The 26,384-nt window shown below is 37.7% G+C and overlaps 1 protein-coding gene across 4 annotated transcripts in view; it reads left to right on the forward strand.

Moving 5' to 3' along the window:
* The window catches only part of LOC106066265 (5'-AMP-activated protein kinase subunit gamma-1-like), a 236,018-nt gene that overhangs the window by 116,264 nt on the left and 93,370 nt on the right, over nt 1-26,384 (forward strand). Inside the window, exon 1 of one of the 4 annotated variants that reach the window (XM_056020620.1) lies at nt 3,297-4,083. The exons of 2 other annotated variants lie outside the window; for them this stretch is intronic. In XM_056020620.1, coding sequence (XP_055876595.1) covers nt 3,916-4,083 — 168 coding nt within the window. In that variant the 5' untranslated portion in view covers nt 3,297-3,915. Of the gene's footprint in view, nt 1-3,296; nt 4,084-17,133; nt 17,275-26,384 lie in introns of those variants that run through there. One more of the 4 variants, XM_056020628.1, reaches the window with a different exon arrangement.

The raw sequence follows: 26,384 nt of genomic DNA on the forward strand, positions 1-26,384 counted from the left end.
TATAAGATTTGGACTTCGGTGTAGCTTAGCTAGTGTCGGTGTTACAGACTTTAAAGTCCGAGTGTAACAGAGTTTCGGTGTGTTACAGAGCTTCGGTGTTACTGTAACAGAGTTACGGTGTTAGTGTAAAAGTTTTACGGTGTTAATGTAACAGAGTTACGGTGTTACTGAAACATAGTTACGGTGTTAGTGTAACAGAGTTACGGTGTTAGTGTAACAGAGTTACGGTGTTAGTGTAACAGAGCTACGGTGTTAGTGTGGCAGAGTTACGGTGTTAGTGTGGCAGAGTTACGGTGTTAGTGTAACAGAGTTACGGTGTTAGTGTGGCATTAAGCAGAATTGAAGAAGAAATTAAACGTGTTGAGCATTCAGGCGTTGAATGTTACAGATGCTGTGATGTTTTGAGAACCGCTGTCTCTTGAGTATGGAGCTTTTCCTTAGCCTCAACCCCCAAGTCTGTTTTTTTTTTCTTTCCATTCTTGTGGTTACCTCCCGGGATATTACACCAATGTATGATGTGTAACAATGATTTCTCCCTGTGATTACCTCCCGGGATATTACACCAATGTATGATGTGTAACAATGATTTCTCCCTGTGCACATCACATACCGCCACCACCGGGCTTACAACAGTTTACCAAAACCTCGTAGTCTCTTTAACTAGATACGTTTATAAATACAATTAAAACGCACATTATGACATTTGAAAATTCTAAAAATTCTGAACGTCATAAACCAAATTTAAGATGGATTTAGATATATGACGTCTATAGAGAACTTTTCCCACAGTGGGGGTAACATAAATAACAGTGGGAACCCTGAGCCTAGAGAACCGTAAAAGGTCACTGGAGCTTCAGATGTTGTTTTATGTGTTTTCAACTAGTTTCGACGTTTGAAACTTTTTTTTTGGTTTTAATTCAATCTGTTTACTGACATTTTAACCTTCAGAGTTTTGACATCCATCGTCTAACCTACGTACATGGAACAGAAACTCTTTGAAATTCCCCACTGTAAATCTTACAACATTAATTCTGTAGTCTCTTTAAAAAAAAAAGTTCCTTATACATTTATCTTATCGTGTCAAATACTGCGAAATAAATTATTCTCTTTGTAAATAAGCCATAAAAAAATCACAACATTGCCAAGGAAAATACTTAACAGTGTGAACAACAGATTGCTGTTCCTCCGGGTTAAGTCACTAGCCCATGACTTTGAAGAATTCGGTTAGTGGAAAAAAAAGGAACGTAGACTAGGGTATGTTTTATGAAGTGTGACCGAGTACTCTTCAAAGAGATGGCCATGAATAGCTTTAATAAGATACAAATAGAGTGGCCTTGAATGAGATACAAAGTGGTCAAGTACATTTTTTCTGTACCAGTATAGTTAGACCTGCTAGTTTGGTGTAAATTCATCTTTGAAATCTTGAAAAAAAAAAAGAATATTTTTGCTCTAGATTAAAAAAAAACAGCAGTAGTAGTAAAAATCTACTTCATTTTCAATACGTAATTTATAGCTTAACAAATTCACACACCGGAAGTTGGCGTTTGCTGTAAACGAAGATCCATTGGGACAATCGACCCGCTGGTGCGTGACATATCGAAAAGTGTTCAGTTTTTTTCAAGGGTACGGATATTTAAGATTGATGTTAAGGAATTACTGTGTGAATATTTTACCTTTTTCAGCTCCAGGAAATGGTAGAATTAATGATGAGTGTTATATCTACGCTTATAATTCGGAGATGTCTTGCGCTGTTGACGATAAGGAAATGTCATTCTATTTATGCAAATATGCGAAAGACAATTTTTGTTTTATTTATAAACTATAATTGTATTGTAACGTAAATAAATCTTATAAATGCAAACGTAATTTATATCCTGTATTCTAAGCAGTGGTGGCTAGTTGTTAGTGGGTGTCTGACACAAGAAACCATTACACGTTGTTATTAGACAATCTAGTAAATGTATAGAACAAATCTAGTGGGGATTTTCACCATCGCAATGTCAAGGATACTAAATTGAACTTTGACAGCAAAATACAAAAAAATAAAATAAAATACAATCGACCTTTAGTTCTAACTATCTCACTGTTTACGTTTAGTTAGTTGTTTTTATAGCAGTCAGAGGCGTAGTGAACAAAACGTATGCCCGGGGCAAGTTACATTATTGGCGCTCTCTCCCATTTTCCTAAAGTTGGTGCCCGGGGCATCGTGCCCACCCACCCCCCACCACTACGCCTCTGATATAAGTCTTAAGTTATACACTGAAAGACTAATGCATCCTACTTAGTGAAATAATTTGGTCCAACAAACAGAAGACCTTAGTGAAATAATTTGGTCCAACAAACAGAAGACCTTAGTGAAATAATTTGGTCCAACAAACAGAAGACCTTAGTGAAATAATTTGGTCCAACAAACAGAAGACCTTAGTGAAATAATTTGGTCCAACAAACAGAAGACCTTAGTGAAATAATTTGGTCCAACAAACAGAAGACTTTAGTGAAATAATTTGGTCCAACAAACAGAAGACCTTAGTGAAATAATTTGGTCCAACAAACAGAAGACTTTAGTGAAATAATTTGGTCCAACAAACAGAAGACTTCAGTGAAATAATTTGGTCCAACAAACAGAAGACTTTAGTGAAATAATTTGGTCCAACAACCAGAGGAGTCTAGACCTTTGTCTTTCTGCTGTTCTAAAAAGTGGCCAGATATAGCATAGCTTTACAAGAAACAGCGTATCCACACTTTCTTAACGTTGTACAAAGAAGAACAAAAAAAATTTCTCCATGCATAAAAATCCCCATATCTGGGTAGTTTTAGAAGAATCAATATGAAGATTTAGATTTATACTATTTTTGTCTGAAATAGATTTTGTCAAGTTCCCATCTTGAGAAGTTTTAAACCCGCGGCCTTTTGACAGCCAACAATGTAAACAGAAAGAGGAGAGTGTTTTAATATGGCTACAACATGGAGGGGGGGGGGGGAAGCAGTGCAGTACATTTGCTGTCTCTGCAATAATTCGTTGTTCTGTGGCGTCGATAAAGGGACTCTACCATCAGATGGTGATGGGGGAGGGGGAGCGGCGTCGCTTAAGGAACAGGGGCCCCTCGCTTGTCACTGGTGCGACTGCCTTAAAGTCACTCATGTGGAATAAGTATGTTGGGGGGAGGGGGGCACATTATTTATCCCCGTCTGTGTGTTGGAATCATAGTGTGTGGACGACCTCCTAGATACCGTTAGTATTCTGATATATCAGTTGCACGCGAGAGGGGTGGCCGCTAGGTGTGTTGTCTGTTGCCGTGTACAACACAGGCCGCGCAGAGTTGTCTTTTCATTGATCTATGTCCGAGCGCTGTGCAGTTCCAGGTGTTGATGCAACCGAAATTCAGGGATCGATACGTCTTAATCGATCCTCTGGCGTGTAACTCGGTCATAAATCTATCTGCTATTGAACAACCGTGACGAAACCTTGAAATAGTTTTTATAGTTTGCTTTAAATAAATGTCCGTGGTATATAGGTCTACGTCTTTTATATACATATATATATATATATAATCGTATTGTCTTACGCTCTACTGGATCTAGATCTTTGAAATTTCGTGTGATCTTTAATTTTCAACAGCCTGAGTATTAAAATTGATATTTAGATTGTGTTTAATAATCTTTTTAATAAATATCAGTTTGTGTACAGTTATAGTGTCAGAGTGCTGATTGATATAAAATTCACTGTTGAGGATAATTGTTGATAAAATTGAAGTCATTTTCTGAAGGATTTACTTTTTTGTTTCTGTGCTCGGAATATCTGAACTATGGATACGTGAGTTTACTAGAAGTATAGAGTTTGGACAAACATTTTAGGGGGGCTACCGTGGATTGTGAAGACTGTTGACCATTGCTGACCACTTCTAGAGCTGCACGATGAGTCAGGGCTGGAGGACGCGTCGTAAGTCCTACGCCTTTGGTCAGACGCCTCCTCCCTTCCTGTATTCCATCCCGGACACTGACCAGCCGGTCAGCTTCCACCAGGAGCAGCAGTTGCTGAAGAAGAACAATGTCAGGCGAGTGTCTCTGCCAGCTGGACCCGGGGTAAGACCACGTCATGTCATGCTTACACTTACTTACACACTGACCAGGCTGATCTAACACGATGATTTTTTTGTTGTTTTAGGACAATCAAATAAAATAATCTGTAAGCTTCAATTTCTCTCTTCGGTATCTCCCTGTATGATAGGTTACTCCAAAGTTAACGAGTCTAAAGCTGCCAAAACTAAATGCGCATGAAAAGTGAAAAGGGAAACATGACTCCATATTGACCTAAAAAAAAATACAAACTGTTTGGTTACAAAACTAAATGTAGTCTGACTCGGTGCTTAGCATGACTCTGGCTTCTGACTACCTCTCTTTCTATCCTCCTTTCTCTTTCACTCTCTCTCCTCTATTCTCTTTCCATCCCTCAATATCCTCCTTTCTCTTTCACTCTCTCCCTATCCTCCTTTCTCTTTCACTCTCTCTCTATCCTCCTTTCTCTTTCACTCTCTCTCTATCCTCCTTTCTCTTTCACTTTCTCTCCTCTATTCTCTTTCACTCTCTCCCTATCCTTCTTTCTCTTTCACTCTCTCCCTATCCTCCTTTCTCTTTCACTCTCTCTATCCTCCTTTCTCTTTCACTCTCTCTCTCCTCTATTCTCTTTCACTCCCTCCATATCCTCCTTTCTCTTTCACTCTCTCCCTCTCCTCCATTCTCTTTCCCTCTCTCTCTCTATCCATTTTGTCCCCTCCCTCTTGTACTTTATGTTAATTAACTGCCTTCCACGCACTAAAGTTTCAAGTTTTTATTTCACAATTCTTTCGTTATTTCTTCCGTGTTTTTGCTTTTGTTTTACAGTAATCGATTCCTACTAATGTTTTACTGTAATCGATTCCTCCTAATGTTCAATGATTGTTCCTACAGTTTCTGTATATCATTGGAACTTCCAAATAGGTCCACATGCCCTTTGTGTGCATGTGTACATCCAAATAATTCCATACGAATCGTATGTACATCAATGTTACTTATTACTTAAAAAGCTCCCTGATTCTCAAACTGATATTATTTTCTTTATTCATCATGTCTTGAAGCTATCACCTTAAGTCTTTATAGCATTGGTTCTTTTTACAAATCACTCCGTCTGTCTATCCGTCTGTCTGTCCGTCTGTCTGTCTGGTACAAATCTTATGCACGTTATTTCTTCCACATCCCGTTCTCGGATCAAGTGGAAACTTTTCACAATTATTCATCACCTCTAAAAAAATATGAATCAATTGAAAAATTAACCAATTATTGTATTAGCTAGTCATAATAAATTTCTTTTTATATAGAGACATCACGAGCAAGGGGTAGATAAGCCTTGCCTAGATAAGTAGGTCGTCGTCTATTAATTAGAAACTAACATTTGATAACTATATAACTTTCTGTTTTTATAGGTATTTGGCTGGCTCAGTGGCTAGTGTGTCGGCTTGAGTAGACTTGAGCCTCCGAGTTCCAATCCATATCCAACAACTTTCTTTTAAAATTGTTTTTAAAAATCCATTATAGAAACTCTCTCTCAGATTCTCTCCCCTCCTCCAAGTGGTCCACATTAAGTGATTTAGCATTGAGAAAGCTAAAAGCATGAAATCACGCTAAACCAAAAAAAAATTGGTAAAAACATTTCCAATGGCACAGATTTATTATTGCTTGCCTAGGTCTTTTACAAATTAACTCTTTCTCTCCGTAAATTTCCCCCTTCATTCCGATAGAAATATTCATTTTGCTCAGTTGTATTTCACTATCCTGATATTCAATTTCAATAACTTTTTTGTTATCAGAAAATGTTATATTTGGTTTCGAATTACAGGGGAACGTATGCTCTTTTCTTTTTTTAAACAACACAAATTAAAGTCTATATATCCGAAAATCAATTTAGTTCAATGGGGTCAAGTTAACGTTGGCATCGTCTATTAGGAGAGAAAGAGTTAATTACATGATTGATTCAAAATAATTGATACTATTACATATAATATCAGATATTTTTTTTTTAATTTATATTTTAATGAATTTTTTAGTTTAACTAATGTTTTACACGTCTTTTTGGGTTTAACTAATGTTTTACACGTCTTTTTGGGTTGTACGTTGGCATACAATAAACATACTGATAATACCAATGTCAGGTGGACATCTTTAGTGGTCCGGCTCTCACACGCTGTTAAATACACAGTCACACATAAACAACACACACACACACACACGCACTCTCAGGTCTTATCTCTTGGTTAGAAAAATAAAACGCGGCTGAACATTTTCCCGTCTTTAGATTCTAATTAAATACTCTTTAATCAAAACTTTCTACAAGTGTAAATTGATTCCTTTCTTCAAACAAAATAATGAACAGAATGCTACACACGTTTGTTCAGCTACAATGCAATGGCTACGACGGGCCCAATAGTTACAGCTATTTCATGAGCTTCTAATGCACCAATGAATACTGTTAAGGGTTCACTTCTGATGGGTTTAACTTTTAGCCCACACAGATCGGGTTTTAATAAATCTCCCTCTGCTCAAAGTCCCCCCCCCCGCCCAAGCTACACGGTTAAGGTGTAGACTTTAAATGAAAAAGATATATACTCTGCTACATTATACATATTTAATATAATTAATTAATATAATTATATATAGAGAGAGAGACTTCATCCATCGTGGTTCGATGATGAACACTTTTGTCATCCAGGGGGCTGCTAAGGTCCGTTACATTACTTGACCTCTAAGATTACCTTGACATAACTTTCACTTCTGTTTAATAGCTTGTGTATAGAGCAACAACTGTTATGCTTATAGAATGCGCAGCGCGCTATGATTCAATCTCTTTAGTGGGTCAGTGAGATACCAAATCGTTATACAGGGCCTGAACACTGACCTGTGACCTTTGGGCGTTCAGCGATCACAACTCCGGAGCTCAGCGATCACAACTCAGGAGCTCAGCGATCACAGCTCTGATCGAGTCGAACTCCGAAGATCCTTGATAAGTAACCTTTCGATTTTTACCACTCGGCTACTACTTTCGGCTCTCCTTTAGTTTGCATGAGAAGGTCTTTAATGCTCGTCTCCTAAATCTACAGAGCTAGGTACATGTATATCGATAAATGTTTATGCGATTACCTTAATTGCTGCTCTTCTAACAAACCAGACAGGGAACTGCCTGATCTGAGTGGTTCATCTTAGATATAGGATTTCTTGTCTGAACCATTCATAAAAATTAGAACGGTAAAACAGAAACTGTTCTTCCCTCTGTCTTAGTGCAACCCTTATCGCTTCTCCTTCTTTACCTAACAGACGTTATATCTGGATGATCCCTTTCGTCAGCATATTGACTTTACGCTCAGGACTTCTGCCCAATAGATATGCGTTCAGCTGAGTGTTTGTTTAAAAGCTTACAAATAGGTCTTTGATACCTGTGGGCCATTGCGTAAACAACATTATTGATTCCAAAATATATCGGTCAGTGGTTGAAAAGACAAGTCTTTGTATCCTAGTCTGTGTTGAATTTTGAGAAAACCCCATTAACAGAACGCTCTGTAACAAAAGACAAAGGGCTTGTACCTGGTCAAATAAGCTGCAAGATAATTATATATGTACGCGGGAAAAGGATATTCTAAGTTACACAATTCAAAGAAGGAAACTAAATCAAATAATATATCTAAACCCTTGCAGGAATGCGTTGAACTAGTTACTATTAATATTCCATGGCATGGCGAGGTGCCAGTGGAAACGACTACGCGTCGCTCAAATTTATAAATAGCGTATGGTTGTGTGGGGTCGATGAAGCGGAACCGATGCAAATAAAAAAATTAAAAAAATTCGGTAAACTCAGGTAAATGGTTGTCATTTCCTTTCTAGGGATTTACAAGCGGAAATTGAGGGGGGTGCTGGATATAACAGCTTATAAACAGAGTTAGATAACATTCTTAAAATGTGAATGCCTTTCAAAACCTTCTCATGTACCGACAGTAGATCCCGGATGATTCTCAAAGTATTTGAACTCATGGACTTTTTGTATTAAATCATCTGTCAACTTGCCTGGCAAGGTTTCTTTTGCATGTTCCCCCCCCCTTTTCCTTTTTCCCCCAAGTTGAAACTTTGCACCATTATTCATTGTCGATGACAATACACGAATCCTTCAAAAAAAAAAAAAAAAAAAAAAAAAAAAAAAAAAAAAATTAATAAATTAATAAGTGATTAATTTTATTTTATATAGAAAAGAGAAATACATTTTGCAGTATTGAGAGAGATGACATTAAATGTGCTGTTATTCCCCTCATACAAAATCTTTTTTTTTTTTTTCAAGTATTTCTTAAAGTACTGGGTTATTAGATAGGTCCCTCTCTATACTATATTACACCGTCCTACGTCTATGTCATGGCATAAAGGCGACTCTTGTGATATATTTTATATAGCCAACTCTTCTGAACGTTGAAGCCAAACTAACTTACATTCGGCAATGTCTGCACTAACCTTAAGCCAAATAGCGTCCATAGCTACCACTAGATGTCACTTTCATATATATATGTGTGTGTGTTGTGTGTGTGTGTGTTGGTGTGTGTGTCGTATTATGGCGATGAAAGTGACATATAGTGGTAGCTATGGACGCTATTTGGCTTATATATATATATATAATCAGAGGCGTAGTGAGGAGGGGGGCAGAAGGCACGATGCCCCGGGCACCAGCCTTGGGGGGGGGGGGCGCCACAAGCAGTCTATATTTCTAAGTGTTGTTCATGAAAAATTGGGGGTGGGGGTGGGGGCGCTAATAAAATACCTTGCCACGAGCGACGTTTTGCTCACTAAGCCTCTGCATATACTGTCTTTTTTGTGTGTGTATTTCTTGATGTGTGGCTGGACTGATCACAGGATGGCTGCCTGGTCGTGCTGTTTGCGCTCTGGACTGTCGTTCGGATTTATCGACGGTCGACGGTTCAAACCCTGCCCGCTCCCATCCCCCGTCGTCCTGCGGGAGGTTTGGACTAGGAAGCAAACTATCTTCAACTCTGAAGGCACATCCGAAACATGTAAAACAAACAATCATCTTCTTGGTCTCACTAGGCCTTTGAATAGGACTATAACTAGGACTGTGACTAGGATATGGTAAAACGAGTAGGGTGTAGATAACTAAACAAAAAATGATTCCATATGCTAGTAAAAAAATAATAATATAAGTGCCATTTCTTCCAAATTGTCATTAGATCATGGAGCGGGTTGCCTGAATCAGCCAGAACAAAAAAAAAAGACAAAGTAGAGTTTAAGTCTCTAATTACATTCACGACCAGATTAGCACTTAGGACGTAATAAGGTTCTCTTTTAGTGGAACCTATGTGTCCATTCTCTCGCATAAAAATACAAGATCTCCTCTATGCACATCCCATATTTTTAGAATTCAAGAATTTTAATTGTGTAAGGTTTATCTCTTTCACGTCCACGAGAGACAACTTATTGAGTAAGAAATGATTTCATTCTGGCCCATACTTGTTTGTATTTGTCCCAGCATCGGGAATAAGGAACGTGCTTTTATGTTTGTGATTAATTGTTCATTACAGTTTGTTATTCTGTATTTCTAATTAAGGCTTTCATTTTTGTTGCAGTGTTAGTAAATTGTGTAGATAGGACAAGAGATGGCTAGGAGCCACGAATAATAAATAAAAACTTAAGTACTGAATGTACTTAGACTTGACATTCTCTTATCACGACCAATGATAAACTGCTTATCCTGATAAGCTACTGACGTTGTTTAAACATTAAGACATAAACCTGGGCCTTGTTTCCTTACTGTCACTGAGTATTGACAAAACACTTGCGTGACGTACATACACATCGCGAGTGTCTTTAAATGATTTAGTGTGTTTGTGTATATTTGAAAATGTGTAAAACCTCTTAATTATCAAATCATATTTTTTTTTAGGTATTATAATTCTTAAAGTCGGTTATAAATAAAAAGAAAATAAGTGTAATTATATCAATCAGTCATGTAACTAAATTTGTAATAGATCTACATCTAGACTAACAATAATAAATCTGTGCGATTAGAAATATTTTACCAAGTGTTTAGCGCAATTTCATGCGTTTAGCTAAATCAATACGCTGTGATCGTATCACTTTCACTTTTCTGGACCAGTTGCGAAGGGAGGGGGGAGGAGGGGAGACAGAAGGGTGTATCTGTGCGAAAGTTACCGTGATAGCTTTTTAAATGCATTTTTTAAAAAAAAGTTTGTAGAAATAGCGCGTGCAAAATGTTTCCTAGTCAGAGTTGCTATAAACTTTTTAATAAGGTTCCCCTTTCAAGACCATACCTCATGGTTGACCATTGTGTAGAGGATGTAGGTTTCTTGAGCTTCTAGACTTCCATTTCCAAAACTTAATTTCATTCGAGTTGGGTGGATTAGGGGAAGTCCCCAAGGTTGTTCTTTGGTTTCGATCTGGTGATAATGAGTTCCAAAACCGTGCGCCTGTCTACTCGGTCCCATGACGCCCCAAGGAAGCTGCAAAGAACTATTTTTCTTCCTTTCTTCCTTTCTTGCTCAATTTGACTCGTACTAAATATACATTTCTGAAAATAAAAGTACATTTGGATGCTACTACACTGTTTACTTACACTTTGAAAAGCGTCATATTTTAATTTCAATAGAAAGATGCGTTTTAGCACAAAAACATGTATACATGAGCTAGTTGATTTTGTTATACCTACGAAAGTGTGTCTACCTAAGGCATGTCTAAAGAGAGGAGCTCAGTATTTCATGAGCATAGACACAGTGTTAGCCCTCATCTACATATTTAGTCTCATCTAAAGTAGACGTAGCTCTTGACGTCCGGTGATCGACTTCAGTGCTCTTGAAACAAAAATGTTTACAGAGGTAAACCATACGTTGATAATGAAAAAAAAAATATTTAGAATAAGATAAGCATTTTGTGTAAATAAGATAATGTTAGAGGTAGAAGATTACACTGGACTATGTTCTAAACAATACCTTGTTAAATTACTGTTTCTTATTTCTTCCACTAATCCGAAGACCTAATCACTGGATCCCCCAAGGTTCCACTTCACAGCTAATAAAAGGATATGAATCAGTTTAGCACTCAGTCAATCTGTACCAACTCAAGGTATGAGTGTTGAGGAATAAGTTCAAGGATTGGTGATAATCAATAAACTTTGTAGCCCATCTGAGAATATGACTGATTCAGACGTTGTAACTAAATAGGTTGTGGATTCCTTGCATTCTGAAACAAAAAATATTGCTACCTCATATCATAAAACAAAATGAATTATGGGTACTTTTAAATCGTGTAATGTTCTTCTTTATAAATAATTTAATTGAGTCTGTTTAGAAATCAGGACTCGTGTAATGTTCTTCTTTATAAATAATTTAATTAAGTCTGTTTAGAAATCAGGACTCGTGTAATGTGAAGTCAATACAATCTTGTCGAAGAGAACAAGTCTGCACTAGCATAGCATCGCTCCTGGAAGAAATCATTGTAAATACTTTTTTTAAACGACCTAAACACGGACACTGACACTGTCAAGACTCTTTAAAGGGAAACACAGTTGTTATTAAGAGTGTATTGTTATTAGTAGTAATAGTATCATTATTTTTGTGATTATTATTTTAATTGATGAATGTGTTGAATGCTTCAATGGCATGCTCACAGCTCTTTGCTTCAATCTCTTTAGCTGACATTTGGAATGCTGTGATATCTGTAGGGGTTTCTAAGCAGCCTAAGGCGAATGTAAGATCTTTAACCGCTGCAAAGTAATTATTTTTAATGAATGTTTAAAGTGACCTCTGGTATAGTATAGAATTAATGTATCCATTGGGGCGTCTGATTGTTTGGATAGATCAGCACTGACCTACAGCTAAACTACTGCACACTCGGCGATGCCTGCACTGACCTACAGCTAAACTACTGCACACTCGGCGATGCCTGCACTGACCAACAGCTAAACTACTGCACACTCGGCGATGCCTGCACTGACCTACAGCTAAACTACTGCACACTCGGCGATGCCTGCACTGACCTACAGCTAATCTACTGCACACTCGGCGATGTCTGCACTGACCTACAGCTAAACTACTGCACACTCGGCGATGCCTGCACTGACCTACAGCTAAACTACTGCACACTCGGCGATGCCTGCACTGACCTACAGCTAAACTACTGCACACTCGGCGATGCCTGCACTGACCTACAGCTAAACTACTGCACACTCGGCGATGTCTGCACTGACCTGGATCCAAACTATTTGGCAATCACTGCACTGACTTGGACCAAAAGTACCTGACATTTAATCGTATCATTCATAGCTTGGTCTTATCTTAATGAAAACGCCGAGTTCAGGCTAAAGTAGCATTAACATCGTGTCGACAAAAATAAATAAAAAATGGCGGATGTAATTGACCAATGAGCCTTCATAATGACAACTTACCGTGCTACTGCTCTGACCATTAATTCACTTTTTATATACATTTACACTTTGTATAACCTTTTTTTTTTTTTTAAGTATTTTTCATGTTTTTCTTGTTATTTTTTTCTCTTTATCAATTATGTCCCCTGCTATTTTTTTCTCCCTTTCGGTTCCTGTTAACCTACCCCCCCCCCCCCTTTTCTCTCTTACATTTCTTGTACATCTGTCATCACTGGCGATGTATCCTCTAAACCAGATCTTTCCCCCCCCCCCCGACAGTGTTGTATTGATCGTGCCCCTCATAAGCCAGGGACGTGGTGCTTTACCGTCTGACCGGGTCACCGAGGGGTCAAGAAAAACTTTTTTTTTTTTATATATTATCTCAATCGTATGTCCAGGCGGGTGGACGCTGGCCTCCTCTCACGTAGTATTAAGTGCGCGTGACTTAATTGACCTTGACCTCGTGTAGACTAGGTCACCGCGGTACACATCCGGTACAGTAATTAACAATACGTCATAATTGATCTCTAGGCGGAAGAATAAGGGAGGTAAGGAGAGGGGGGGTGGGGACGTCTTGCGATGTTTGGTGAAGTAATGGCAGGGGTGGAAACAACGGGAGCATGTAGACTTAAGAGGGGTGTCACACATTTAAGGAGATGGCACCTGTGTAGTTCAGGGGGGGGGGGCAGGCTTTAGAGTTTGTGAATTATTGTAAACCTAATAGTCGACATATATCAACGATTACAAAAAGTGACTATAATATGGTGTTTACAACACTACTACTAATGGTCCTACTAGTATATATTTATTATTCTTGAGGAAAATTTCTCTTAACATTGTGCATACAAGTTAACAAAACTTTTCAACAAGAGCAAAAGAAGTGTGTGTGTGTACGTGTGTGTGTGTACACACACACACACACACACACACACACACACACACACACACACACACACACACACACAAAAACTTGTCTATTTCTGTATTCCCACAAGGAGGCACCGCCAAACAGACAGGGGTGTGGTAGCCGAGTGGTAGAGGCTCTTGGGTTTCGATCCTAGGGCTCTCGAGTTCAAATCCCAGTGAAGAATTTGAAACTTTAGGGATTTTCGGACATTTTTTAGGCTTGTCGTCATGGTGACAATATTGACACCATGCTTGACTGTCGGCCATTGAAACATTGGGTGCTTTACTTTATCTGCCCCACCCCCAGAGATCGCAAGGCCTGACAGAGAGACTTTGCTTTTCCCTTTTACACACATACACACTTTCACTGTTCTCTCATCACTCATACACATTATCATAATTATTATTACTATTATTATCATTATTATTATTAATTGCAATTATTATTGTCGGTGGTGCGTGCATACAAACAACTAACAATTATCACAGTATTTAAATAATTAAACTAACTTTTTTTTTTTTTCTTTTCTTTAGGTAAGTACCAACGGTCTCGCTTGAACAGATGGATATATAATTATGTTAAGTTTCTTACCTGGGTGAGTACAAGGTCATTGTGTCCAGGTGTCTGGTTAGTCCTTGCTGTGTACTAGGCCGTATGTTTGTTTCACATGTCTTGTACGTGCCTTCGGACTGGAAGATAACTACATACTAGCCCGAATCTCACTGGGGGTGGCGGCGGGAAGGGTTCGAACCCGGGACCATTCGTCATAGAAGGTCTGACGTCACGAGTAACGTGTCAAAGAGCTGCCCACAGGTTACGCTAAAAAGTCTAAACTGCCCACAGGTTACGCTAAAAAGTCTAAACTGCCCACAGGTTACGCTAAAAAGTCTAAACTGCCCACATGTTACGCTAAAAAGTCTAAACTGCCCACAGGTTACGCTAAAAAGTCTAAACTGCCCACATGTTGCGCTAAAAAGTCTAAACTGCCCACATGTTGCGCTAAAAAGTCTAAACTGCCCACAGGTTACGCTAAAAAGTCTAAACTGCCCACATGTTACGCTAAAAAGTCTAAACTGCCCACAGGTTACGCTAAAAAGTCTAAACTACCCACAGGTTACGCTAAAAAGTCTAAACTGCCCACAGGTTACGCTAAAAAGTCTAAACTGCCCACAGGTTACGCTAAAAAGTCTAAACTGCCCACAGGTTACGCTAAAAAGTCTAAACTGCTCACAGGTTGCGCTAAAAAGTCTAAACTGCCCACAGGTTACGCTAAAAAGTCTAAACTGCCCACAGGTTACGCTAAAAAGTCTAAACTGCCCACAGGTTGCGCTAAAAAAGGGTACAGTGATTGTCATATAACTATAACAGAGCTTATCAACAGTGATTGTCATATAACTATAACAGAGCTTATCAACAGTGATTGTCATATAACTATAACAGAGTTTATCAACAGTGATTGTCATATAACTATAACAGAGTTTATCAACAGTGATTGTCATATAACTATAACAGAGTTTATCAACAGTGATTGTCATGTAACTATAACAGAGTTTATCAACAGTGATTGTCATATAACTATAACAGAGTTTATCAACAGTGATTGTCATATAACTATAACAGAGCTTATCAACAGTGATTGTCATGTAACTATAACAGAGCTTATCAACAGTGATTGTCATGTAACTATAACAGAGCTTATCAACAGTGATTGTCATGTAACTATAACAGAGCTTATCAACACTGGCCTAGATTCTGTACACCAGAGGCACCAAAAATCTTGTTATTCCTAGACACTCCGCCATCTATGACAATGTCCAATACATACAATACACTTTAGAACTAAACATTTTTTTTTGAGTGCAGTAAAAATGGACAGCATATTTTATAGAATGTATTTTAAAAAAAAATGTGCAATTTCTAACACTTCTCAACGGATAACTTTGAACACCATAGTCCACACTTTTATTTATGGTATACATTGTAGGCCTATATCATTTATTTCCCAGTTTTTAGTGCACTCAGATAACAGTGTGTTTGTACATAAGTAACTGAAGTTGTTTATTCAAGACTGTAGAGGTCCTCCATGGCTATCTATAGATTTCTATGTCTGAAGCTTAAAAGGGTGTCAGAATGAAAAGAATGCAACTAATGTCAGGTATCCAGTAGAAGTGGATAAACACGGGGGCGCCCTAAAAAATCCGGAAATTCGACCCCAAGACTATCGCCTCGGAAGCCAAGCGCTTTACCACTCAGCCACCTCGCCCTGCATATTGTAGAAAAAAGGGGGCTGCTCAAATCTCGCTAATATTGTCTTCTCTAAATGGATCTCATTCACCAATTGTAAACAAACAACATTTAGCCACGTGATTCTATATATCTTCTATACAAATTATGTAATCCATAGTGGCTGTCACGTGATACGTATTTTTCATTGTTTTACCAATATTATGACGTGGCTAAATGTGTTTATTTACGATTGGTGAATGAGGTCCATTCTGACACATGTCCATATGTGCATGTTAGCTCGCCTTTATAAAGAAAACAGTTTATTATTAAACCTAGGCTTAGGACATTGACCCCTTTGTGTGTGTGTGTGTGTGACATTGGCAGTGACATATGTGTTGATGTTTTTGTACCTGTATATGTATGTATATATATGTGTGTGTGACTCAACGGAGGAAAACGGCTACTTATTTTATACACTTAATGGAAAATTTCAGAATATAATTGTGAAAACAAGAATATTTTTTCCCTGCTTAGAATCAATCACGCGCGCAATTTCGTAACAACGCGCAATTCAGGAATTGCGTTGTGGGCGTTTATTTTTTAGGTTAAGAGATAGCAGCAAAATTCAACAAGTACCAGTCTGACAGGTACCTAGGTAGCAACATTAGTCCTTAGCTTTTTATACAACTTCATATACTACTTGATTGAAAGACCTTTTTTATTGCGAAAAATTTCTATAAAAGGGACAAAACTCGATTTAAGTATTAGGTGAAGTAGTCTTTGGCTTTTGTTGGTTACTTCCCTTGAACAGACTTCTGTAATAAAAATGAATCAATTATTCTTCCATTAGTATCAGTGGGATCACGCATTATTCTTTTCGGAATTCGCCCATAGCTTGCCTCCCCTGTTTGAAACTGTGTTGGCTGCTATTAATAGACTTGTACTAGGGAAATGTCAGCGCGGGAAATAAATGCCCATGCAATTATAGAGGGGAGACATTTAATTGTAAAACAAACAAGTCAAACACACAGTCATCTAGGTTGTTGTTTTTTTATATACACATTTTTTAGAATTACTCTCTCTCTCTCTCTCTCTCTCTCTCTCTGGTAATAGAATTACTCTTGTTGTGACGGTCAGTGACTCACACGTTGCTTCCAAAAATGACCGTCGCTAAGCGTCCTTGACCTCTTACACTTTCGCCCAATGGCCAAACCATCATATTTCAATGCCCACTTACACAGGACGCACACACACGTACAAACTACACATAAACACGTACACACATCATAGAAACTCACAACTGACATACTCGCGATGCAAACACACCTACGCACGGCTCATAAACACATGCTCATTACACATAAATAGATATGCGCACAACACATAATCACATACACACGATGCATACACATAAACACAATGTTAACCGTCACTTCAAACATTTAAACATCACTCTCTCTCTCTCTTCTCTCTCTCTCTCTCTCTTCTTCCAAAGCGCATTGGCTAATGAGGCGCTTATTGATCTGGCTTTCCTCCCCGCGTAAGTGAATCTTTTATGAACTTTAAATTTTGGGGCCAGACAAATGTCGAAATACGCCCTTGTCACCATTGGTCAATTCTGATCTCTGTGCCACGTGCGACTATATTAGTCGACCAGTTTCAACTGTTTACACCCTCGTCTGTAAGTATTGCCTGATTTACACGTGCTTTGCTCACTTGTGTTTACTTTCATTATCTTTCTTGGTGAGAAGATGGAGCACTATCAGGACTGTAAACATTTTAAATTTTTGTCAAATTTTAAGTTTTTTTTTTTTTTTCTGTTCGGCTATAAAATATGAACGCTTAGGACATTTAATAAACCATACTTCAGTATATATGGTTAAAATCTGGAGAGGACATTATTCAATGTCTTGTCACAATTTTGTGCTATCTAATCGAAGACTGTGTGTATACACTGTGCTCCAATCAAGTTGTGCATGAATGGATAGCAGTCTATGTAGGAGAGAAATATAGAGAAAAAATTGTCCAATAGTAACACCATCTCCAGCAAGGGAAAGAAAATAAGATGCATCCTTCCGTCGTCAAGGGAGGAAAAAATACTTAAGTTTTAACCCACATTTTCAAGGAAGAAATACTGAATCTTTAACCTACATTCTCAAAGAAGAAATGCTGAAGCTTTAACCTACATTCTTAAGGAAGAAATTCTGAAGCTTTAACCTACATTCTTAAGGAAGAAATACTGAAGCTTTAACCTACATTCTCAAGGAAGAAATGCTAAAGCTTTAACCTACATTCTCAAAGAAGAAATGCTAAAGCTTTAACCTACATTCTCAAGGAAGAAATGCTGAAGCTTTAACCTACATTCTCAAGGAAGAAATGCTGAAGCTTTAACCGACATTCTCAAGGAAGAAATGCTAAAGCTTTAACCTACATTCTCAAGGAAGAAATACTGAAGCTTTAACCTACATTCTCAAGGAAGGAATGCTGAAGCTTTAACCTACATTCTTAAGGAAGAAATACTGAAGCTTTAACCTACATTCTCAAGGAAGTAAAGAAGAAAGATAATATCAATCCTACTGAAAGAAAACAAAGATCTGCTTTAAAAAGATAAAACGGCAATTTGAAGAGACCAATTAAATGGTATCAATAGTCTACTCTTTGCAGTAGATATAAGAAATAAGAATAACAAATGTAACAAACACTAGGTGTGTTGGTTTGGTAGACAACTCCTCTCGAGACTGTGGTGCTGGAGACTGGATCCCAGAACACATATCCATGTATTGACATCACCCTCGACGTTCGCCACAAATTAAGTGAGCTGTTAATTTTGTCGCGTAATGAAGAAAAACAATGTTCAGCTTTTTACGTTGACTGCGGGTTGCTTATGTGTGCTCTAGCGGGCTATCGATTCTTCAATCATTTTCTTTGTATTCGCCTGTTAGGTCACTGTTTGTTGCTGCGTGTTACGTCAAGGGTCAAGGTCATTTTAGTTTTTGTCCCTTTTGTGTGTTGTTTTTGTTTTATAGATCTATATTGTAAGGAACCTATTGGTCGATTTGCTGTCTTCAGAAAGTAAGTCCTTGTTTTTTTTTTTCTTTCTTTTTTAGTTTTAACGTTTTATATGTATGGATTTCAACTCTGTATTCTTTGATTATTTTGTTTTTAGATTTAAAAAAAAAATATTTACTAAATGTGATTCTGTGTGTGTGTTTTTTCAAGATTTCGAATTATGTTCTCAAATAGTCTGTTTATAACGGGACTACTTAGCCGGCTACGCACCGGAGATTGCGCACCACGCAGTTCATTAATGCTGTCTCGTGCAACTAGTTTCACAGTGAGGTTGTTCCATAGTCAAATAGACTGACCAGCGAAACAATTTGAATTCCCTCATTTTTAAATGCTATCCATAGTGAATTACAACGGCCTTTGATGATTCTGGGAATCTGCTCTTCCCCCAAAAGAACATTTGTGAATCTAACTACAACATTATTCTGTTTATAAGTCCGATCCCACATAAAAAAAAAATTCCTTTTCTGTGTGTTGGGGAAATAATAAAATAATATTGCAAATATAACATCGTTGCTATTAATTGATATTATACATTTTACATTTATAGCGTTGCCTATAACTAGCAACGAGGCAACATAGCAGTCTCTATCTTAAGCATTGTCTATAACTTTCTCTAGCGACAAAACAAGATAGCAGTCTTTTCATATGCTGTCTATGTTAAGCATTGTCTATAACTTTCTCTAGCGACAAGGCAAGGTAGCAGTGTTTTCATAGGCTGTCTTATGTTTAGCATTGCCTATAACTTTCTCGAGCGACGAAACAAGATAGCAGTCTTGTAATACTGTCTGTTTAGTATTCGACTATAACTTTCTCAAGCAACAAGATGACATTGCATTCACGTGATATGTCTTGGAATTTAAATAGTTCTTTTCTTCAACTCATACGCAAGCATACATCCACAGTCTTCTTAGCAGACGTCCACACACTGGTCTGTGACATCCAATTTGTTGACTGTATTAATGGCACCTCGTGGTATCGATCTTACGATTTCCATCCACGTTACACTTTTCTAATGTCCCACCCCCACCCCCCTTTCCATACCCAACTTGTTCCACCATCCCCCCTCTTTTTTTTTTTTTTTTTGCTGACCAGTTGAAGGATGTAATGCGGATTACACTTTTAGCATCACATTAGATTTGGTCATCAGTCTGGAGATGACCTGACAATGCATGCCATGGTTCTCAATTGCCGTGTCAACATTGTCCAATCTACTGGCATCGTCTGCGGGCGGTGGTTGTTTCCCGTCGAATCAGTTCAGGGGGACATTGATCCCGCATGATGCTATTGGTGAAGAGTCTTTATCATTCGTGACAGTGCCAATCGTGTTTAAAGAAAAAAAGATTTAAACATCAAAACTAATGGAAGGCCGATAACTTTGTTATCAATCGGATATTGTCACGTGCAAAGTGAAGTTGGAACGAGGAAGTTGTTAAAAAACAGACTCTTGTGTCGTGACATGATCTCAGGATGTGAAGACAAAAGAAATAACACATTTTTTATGCATGGAGTTGTTTACTTAAAACAAGATGTTTTCAGACCCAGTCTTGAAGCATCCTTGTCACCCTTTTCAATGTGAAAGTATTAACCCGTTTCTGTCAATTGCCTTTGATCGAAATCATATTATGATATTCTTTCTTATAATAGTGAAACCTCTATCTTTTTCTGCCACTTCGGGGGACGATTTTGAGTTTGTGTTTCCACATGTTAAAACATAAATTATAAAGTTACCATGCAGAAAAATAAAAGTTTAAATTTTAATTTTTTAAAAATAAAAGACCATATATTATTAATATTTCAATAAAAAAAAAAAGATCATATAAGCAATTTCTACATCATTATAAAACTCAGGAGAGAAAGAGAAAAAAAAGGGGGGGGGGAAGTTTGGAGAGTTTTAGGACTTTCTGTTGTTTCCTGTATGAAAAAGACTTAAGTAACTAATCAATGTCTATACAAGCTACTGTCATAGCCCTTACAAGAAGATATAAAAAAAAAGGGTAATAGATCAACCTGACTATCTCATCGACCTCTGGTCGCTAGCGAACCTCTGACGCAGGTTGATGTTTTCATCAATGTTGACTAGAAGTGTTGCGCTCTGTTCAAACCAATTGATTGGCTTGTGAATGATGTCTCAAGCTTGGAAGAAAGTGTCAGTCAGTAGCTCACGGTGTGTGTGTGTGGGGGGGGGGGGGTGAGTGGTAATGCGCTTGGCTTTAGAACTGAGGGGGTCTTAAGTTCGAATCCCTTTCAAGAAATTTTTTGTGGATTTATTTAGGTCGCCCCTGAGTGCACCCAGATCTAATGGGTACCTAACTTACGTGGGTAAAAGTAACAGCGGTTGGTCGTTGTGTTGTCCTATGCTCTCGTAAGCCGTCGGCCAAAGAAACAGATGAGTTTACATCATCTGCCCCCCCCCCCCCCATGCAAGGTTAGAAAAGGAACCTTTTTTTTTTAGCCATGTGACTAATCTCTTTTCTTTTACTACGTCAGCAGGGTCTCTTTTCTTTTACTACATCAGCAGGGTCTCTTTTCTTTTACTACACCAGAAGGGTCTCTTTTCTTTTACTACATCAGCAGGGTCTGTTTTCTTTTACTACACCAGCAGGGTCTGTTTTCTTTTACTACATCAGCAGGGTCTCTTTTCTTTTACTACATCAGCAGGGTCTCTTTTCTTTTACTACATCAGCAGGGTCTCTTTTCTTTTACTACGTCAGCAGGGTCTTTTTTCTTTTACTACATCAGCAGGGTCTGTTTTCTCTCCTCCTTTCCTCCGGTGGGAACCGTGGTCGAGAGGCTAAGTGGCTAAGAAGGGGGCTCGAGGTTCCACACCAGATTCAATCAGAGTTGTGTTTACTGAGCGCCACAAATGAGATTGGACCAAAGCGCTCTGAGCAAACTATAAGCATGAAGGTAGCGCTATAGAACAGCTATAATTATGATTATTACCTCTTCACCTATCTGGCGTCTGTTCTGTAATAAATGTTATTACGGTTTCACCAACCAACAGAGCTCGTTTTCTTGAACCAACATGAATTATTTGTAGTTTTGTAGATGATCTTATTTAGTTTAGATTGATAGTTTTGTAGATGATCTTATTTAGTTTAGATTGATAGTTTTGTTGATGATCTTATTTAGTTTAGATTGATAGTTTTGTAGATGATCTTATTTAGTTTAGATTGATAGTTTTGTAGATGATCTTATTTAGTTTAGATTGATAGTTTTGTAGATAATCTTATTTAGTTTAGATTGATAGTTTTGTTGATGATCTTATTTAGTTTAGATTGATAGTTTTGTAGATGATCTTATTTAGTTTAGATTGATAGTTTTGTAGATGATCTTATTTAGTTTAGATTGATAGTTTTGTAGATGATCTTATTTAGTTTAGATTGATAGTTTTGTAGATAATCTTATTTAGTTTAGATTGATAGTTTTGTAGATGATCTTATTTAGTTTAGATTGATAGTTTTGTAGATGATCTTATTTAGTTTAGATTGATAGTTTTGTAGATAATCTTATTTAGTTTAGATTGATAGTTTTGTAGATGATCTTATTTAGTTTAGATTGATAGTTTTGTAGATGATCTTATTTAGTTTAGATTGATAGTTTTGTAGATAATCTTATTTAGTTTAGATTGATAGTTTTGTAGATGATCTTATTTAGTTTAGATTGATAGTTTTGTAGATGATCTTATTTAGTTTAGATTGATAGTTTTGTAGATAATCTTATTTAGTTTAGATTGAACAAACAAACAAACACAAATCTCCTCTAGTCTAAATAGACATCCAAAAGCCACGTTTCTTTTATATGTTTCGCTACTATAAAATCATCTTTATTTACGAACGAGGTGAATTCGATGCTATTTTATATTTCATTGAGTTAACATCAGATGTTTCGTCCATTGCAGTGTGTGCTACTTCCCACACTGCCCCCTCCCCAGGTATTGACTTTACCCCCCCCCCTCCCCAGTTATTGACTTAACCCCCCCCCCCAACAAATAGGCTTAGACGTATCGATTGCCATCATTGGTGTATTCCCCTTTTGGTGCTTGGTACTTAGCCTGCTTTGGCCACCCTGGCTTATAAAATATGTAGATCCTTAAGGGAAGCTCTCTTTCTGTTTTCTCCAGCTGATTATGGTATCAAGCGACCTTTTTTTTTTTTTTGTTCCGGGTTAAAGGTTATCCTGTTTTAATCAATGTTTACTCGTAGCTTGTTTTATATTAAATGCATGGAATCCATTTGGTTTTAGAGTTATTCAGTTAAAATAAATACTTTTTAGTTTTTCTTGGTGTCCTGGGCTCGATGATTATTAGTAAGAGTTCCCCTTTCAGACCTTGCGATATAGGTGTATAGAGAGCAGATAATTTAACCCTTTAAGTGCTGAGCTGTTTTGCAATGGAATTACAATTCTGATGTTTTAGGGGTTAAAGGCCATCCCGACGGATGTGCCATGTGGCAAGCTAAACGACCAACCGCCTTTACTTCGCCAACTAATGTCGGATACCCATTAGAGTTGGGTTGACACCTAGGAATCCCGAAATTCATTATCCCACTTTCATAGACCCTTCGGTTCGGAAGCCCAAGCATTTGACATCTCAGCAGCCACGCACCCCCCTTTTGATAATTAGAAAAATTAAAATATTTAATTTTAGAAAGACACTGTCAACATTATTTTTTCCTTGCATAAATTGATTCGAAAATGTTTTGTTGATTAATGAAATATCAAAGAAAGTATTTATTTCATTATAAAAGTAATGCATATTTAGGTATATGTTGTTTGTTTGTTTGTTTTACATTTTTCGGATGTTCCTTCAGAGTTGAAGATAGTTTACTTCCTAGTCCAAACCTCCCGCAGGACGACGGGGGATGGGAGCGGGCAGGGTTTGAACCCGGGACCATCGGTAAGTCCAAACGACAGTCCAGCGCGCAAACCGCACGACCAGGCAGCCAACCATGTATATACTAAACATAGCGTGTGTATGTTTGCGTATGTTTTCTTTCCTATATATTTAACGTCATGTGTGTTCAGGGTTTTATAATTATTTTCTTTTTAATTAATTGCTTCAAAGAATAATCACATCACTACACAAATGTCAGCACGGAACATGAGGGTAATGATGCCCCAGCAAAAAGAAGGCATGCGTTAGCAGACGATAACATTTGACATTCAGTAACATGACATTGTGTCATCACTTTGTTGTTGTCGTTTGAAAGCAACATCTGTAAATTTTGTTTTTTTTTGGGGGGGGTTACGACATTGTTACTCGCCCTTCCCTGTTCACATGGCATTTTGTTTGGGGGGGGGGGGGGGAGGACTTCAAATTGCCAAATAGCTGTCTGTTTAGTAGAGAGTTGGCTCGTTCGAAGTTTACACTTCAGTGTTAGTTACCATGTTTTATTTTATGAGTTTTGTTTTGATGTTCTGGTTTTATCTACTTATGTTTTTCCCCCTTAGTTTCTAAGTCTGTGCATCCATTAGTGGTTCAATCAGAGCTATAATGATGGCATGGTGTTGTTTGTTGTTTTTTTTTAATTTTGGTAAGGGCTCTCGTGCTGACAAGAGATCGATTCTCATCCTCTTTTTTTAAGTTGTTGTTTTCGACCTCGACTCTCTCTCTCTCTTCTGTTTTGTGACCTTTTCAAAATTGTTCATCTTGTTTTGTTTTGTCACTGTCAACAGTTTTGAAAGGGTTGGGAGAATACTTTTTTTTTTTTTGGTTAGGGAGGGAGGGGGGGGTGCAAGAAGATTTGCTCTCTTGGGTAAGAGTGGCCCCTCCTGAGGAGGGGAGTGATCTGTTAATGTTTACATTCTCTATTCTTTGGTCTGTTTTTTTTTTCTTCATCGACGATTAGATTTACTTTTATCGTTTTCTGTTTGACCGCAAGACATGTGACTGTATTCGAACAGATCTTGGAGTCGAATACGCTTAGGTGTAGAACAGAGGTTCTCAACCTTTTAAGCTCGGTGACCCCTTTTTACAATCCCCCTCTCTGTCGCGACCCTCCCCCCCCCCCCAAACAAACACACACAGCAATAGAAGAGTAGACAATAACAATCCATGTTTTCGATGGTCTTAGGCGACCCCTGGCAAATCGGCAATCGACCCCCAAGGGGGTCGCGATCCACAGGTTGAAAACCCCTGGTGTAGAACAAGTCATTGATAGACTGACACTAAATATAGAAATGCAAAGGTCGATAACCACAGGTGTGCACTAAAAGGCCTTTATTTTTTTTACGCAATTTTAGTATTTCTCGGTTGATTATGTTTTCAATTTATTCAAGGTCTTATTTACCAAAGTTTTGATTTTAACTTTTAGTATGAAGTCAATCTAGAATTCTTGATTGTAACGGTAAACGTACCATTGTTAAAAAATAGTAAACTGATACTGTAATAATAATCCTTTTTCTTACAACTGTTGCTTTTGGTCAGCGATTGTACCGATCGGTTAGGCCTCTCCAACGTTAAAAAAAAAAGGCAATCCACTACCCAGACATATTAGCAAAGCGTACACAGTAAGGTTCCGAACCCTTGGATTAAATATCGCACTCCATCAGGATCTGAACTTGGGGCGATCACCTCTGCCACCAAGCAACATCTGGATATGGTTGGGTAAATTAGAAATAGCGTTATCAGCAAATCGACATTTCTTGAAGACGAAAAAAAAGTATATTTTTTTTACTTAAAAAATAATCAAAGAAAAATTTTAAAAAGATAAATCTTTATGATCCAGTATTTTCTCTTCACGTTAAAATGAAAACAGTTTTTCTGTATTTTGGAGTCATATACCAATTATAAAACGAATTTAATTTAATTGCTTTCAAAAACTTACATAAAGACATATGAGAGGCAACATACTAGATTCTCACTGTTTATGCTGAGAACAAAACCCAAACCTTCACTCAGCGTACCCCCAATGATTCCCCGACACTTTGAACCCCTGCAGATCCAAAAATAGACCAATCAATGTTTACACAATGTGGGTTGTCTTCCATTAAGTTGACTGATTTATGTTTAAGTCAACAGAGTTATCTGATCTTGAATAGACAAAGTAAAGAAAATTTTTCTGTTGGCAGGCATTAAGAAATCTCTATAGCAAACAATACTGAGACCTGAGGTTCAAACCATTTTCATGTACAAACCAACGCTTTCTCTTAGTATTTTAACAGTACAACGTTTGGTAGTCACGTGACACGCTACTACTTCACGAGGTCAAAGCACTCGAATACGCTTAAGAAGAGCGATCCACCACTTTGTCGGGAGCTCATGATTGGCAATGTGGACTTTTTTTTTTGTCTGGGTTTTTATTTCCCAGAGATTCAGTTCCAGATTCATAAATATCTATTCCGTGTAAGCCTATTATCTACCATCTACATCCATAGTCTAATCCTTATATAGAATATGGGAGAGTGTTATCATCAAACAAAAAAAAAATATTTCTAAAAAAAAAAGTTTAATAATCACCTGTAAGTACAACACAATGACCGCAATGTCGAGTCGCATAGCAAACAATGAGCCTACCATTAGGGATGCTTTATGCAAAGAGTAGATTTTGTATCGTAATCCCTTTTTAAAAAAAAATTAATGACACATACAAATGACACATAAGTATGGCTCGATATGGTTGCTGAGACACCTAACTTAAAGGAGAGGGCCCACCATCATATTCTTGATCCAGGGCCCTAGGCCCTAGGGCACCTTGCTAAGCCTCTGGTAATGACAGTAAG

Source organism: Biomphalaria glabrata, chromosome 1, assembly GCF_947242115.1.
Source record: "Biomphalaria glabrata chromosome 1, xgBioGlab47.1, whole genome shotgun sequence".
Classification (NCBI taxonomy): Eukaryota; Metazoa; Mollusca; class Gastropoda; family Planorbidae; genus Biomphalaria; species Biomphalaria glabrata.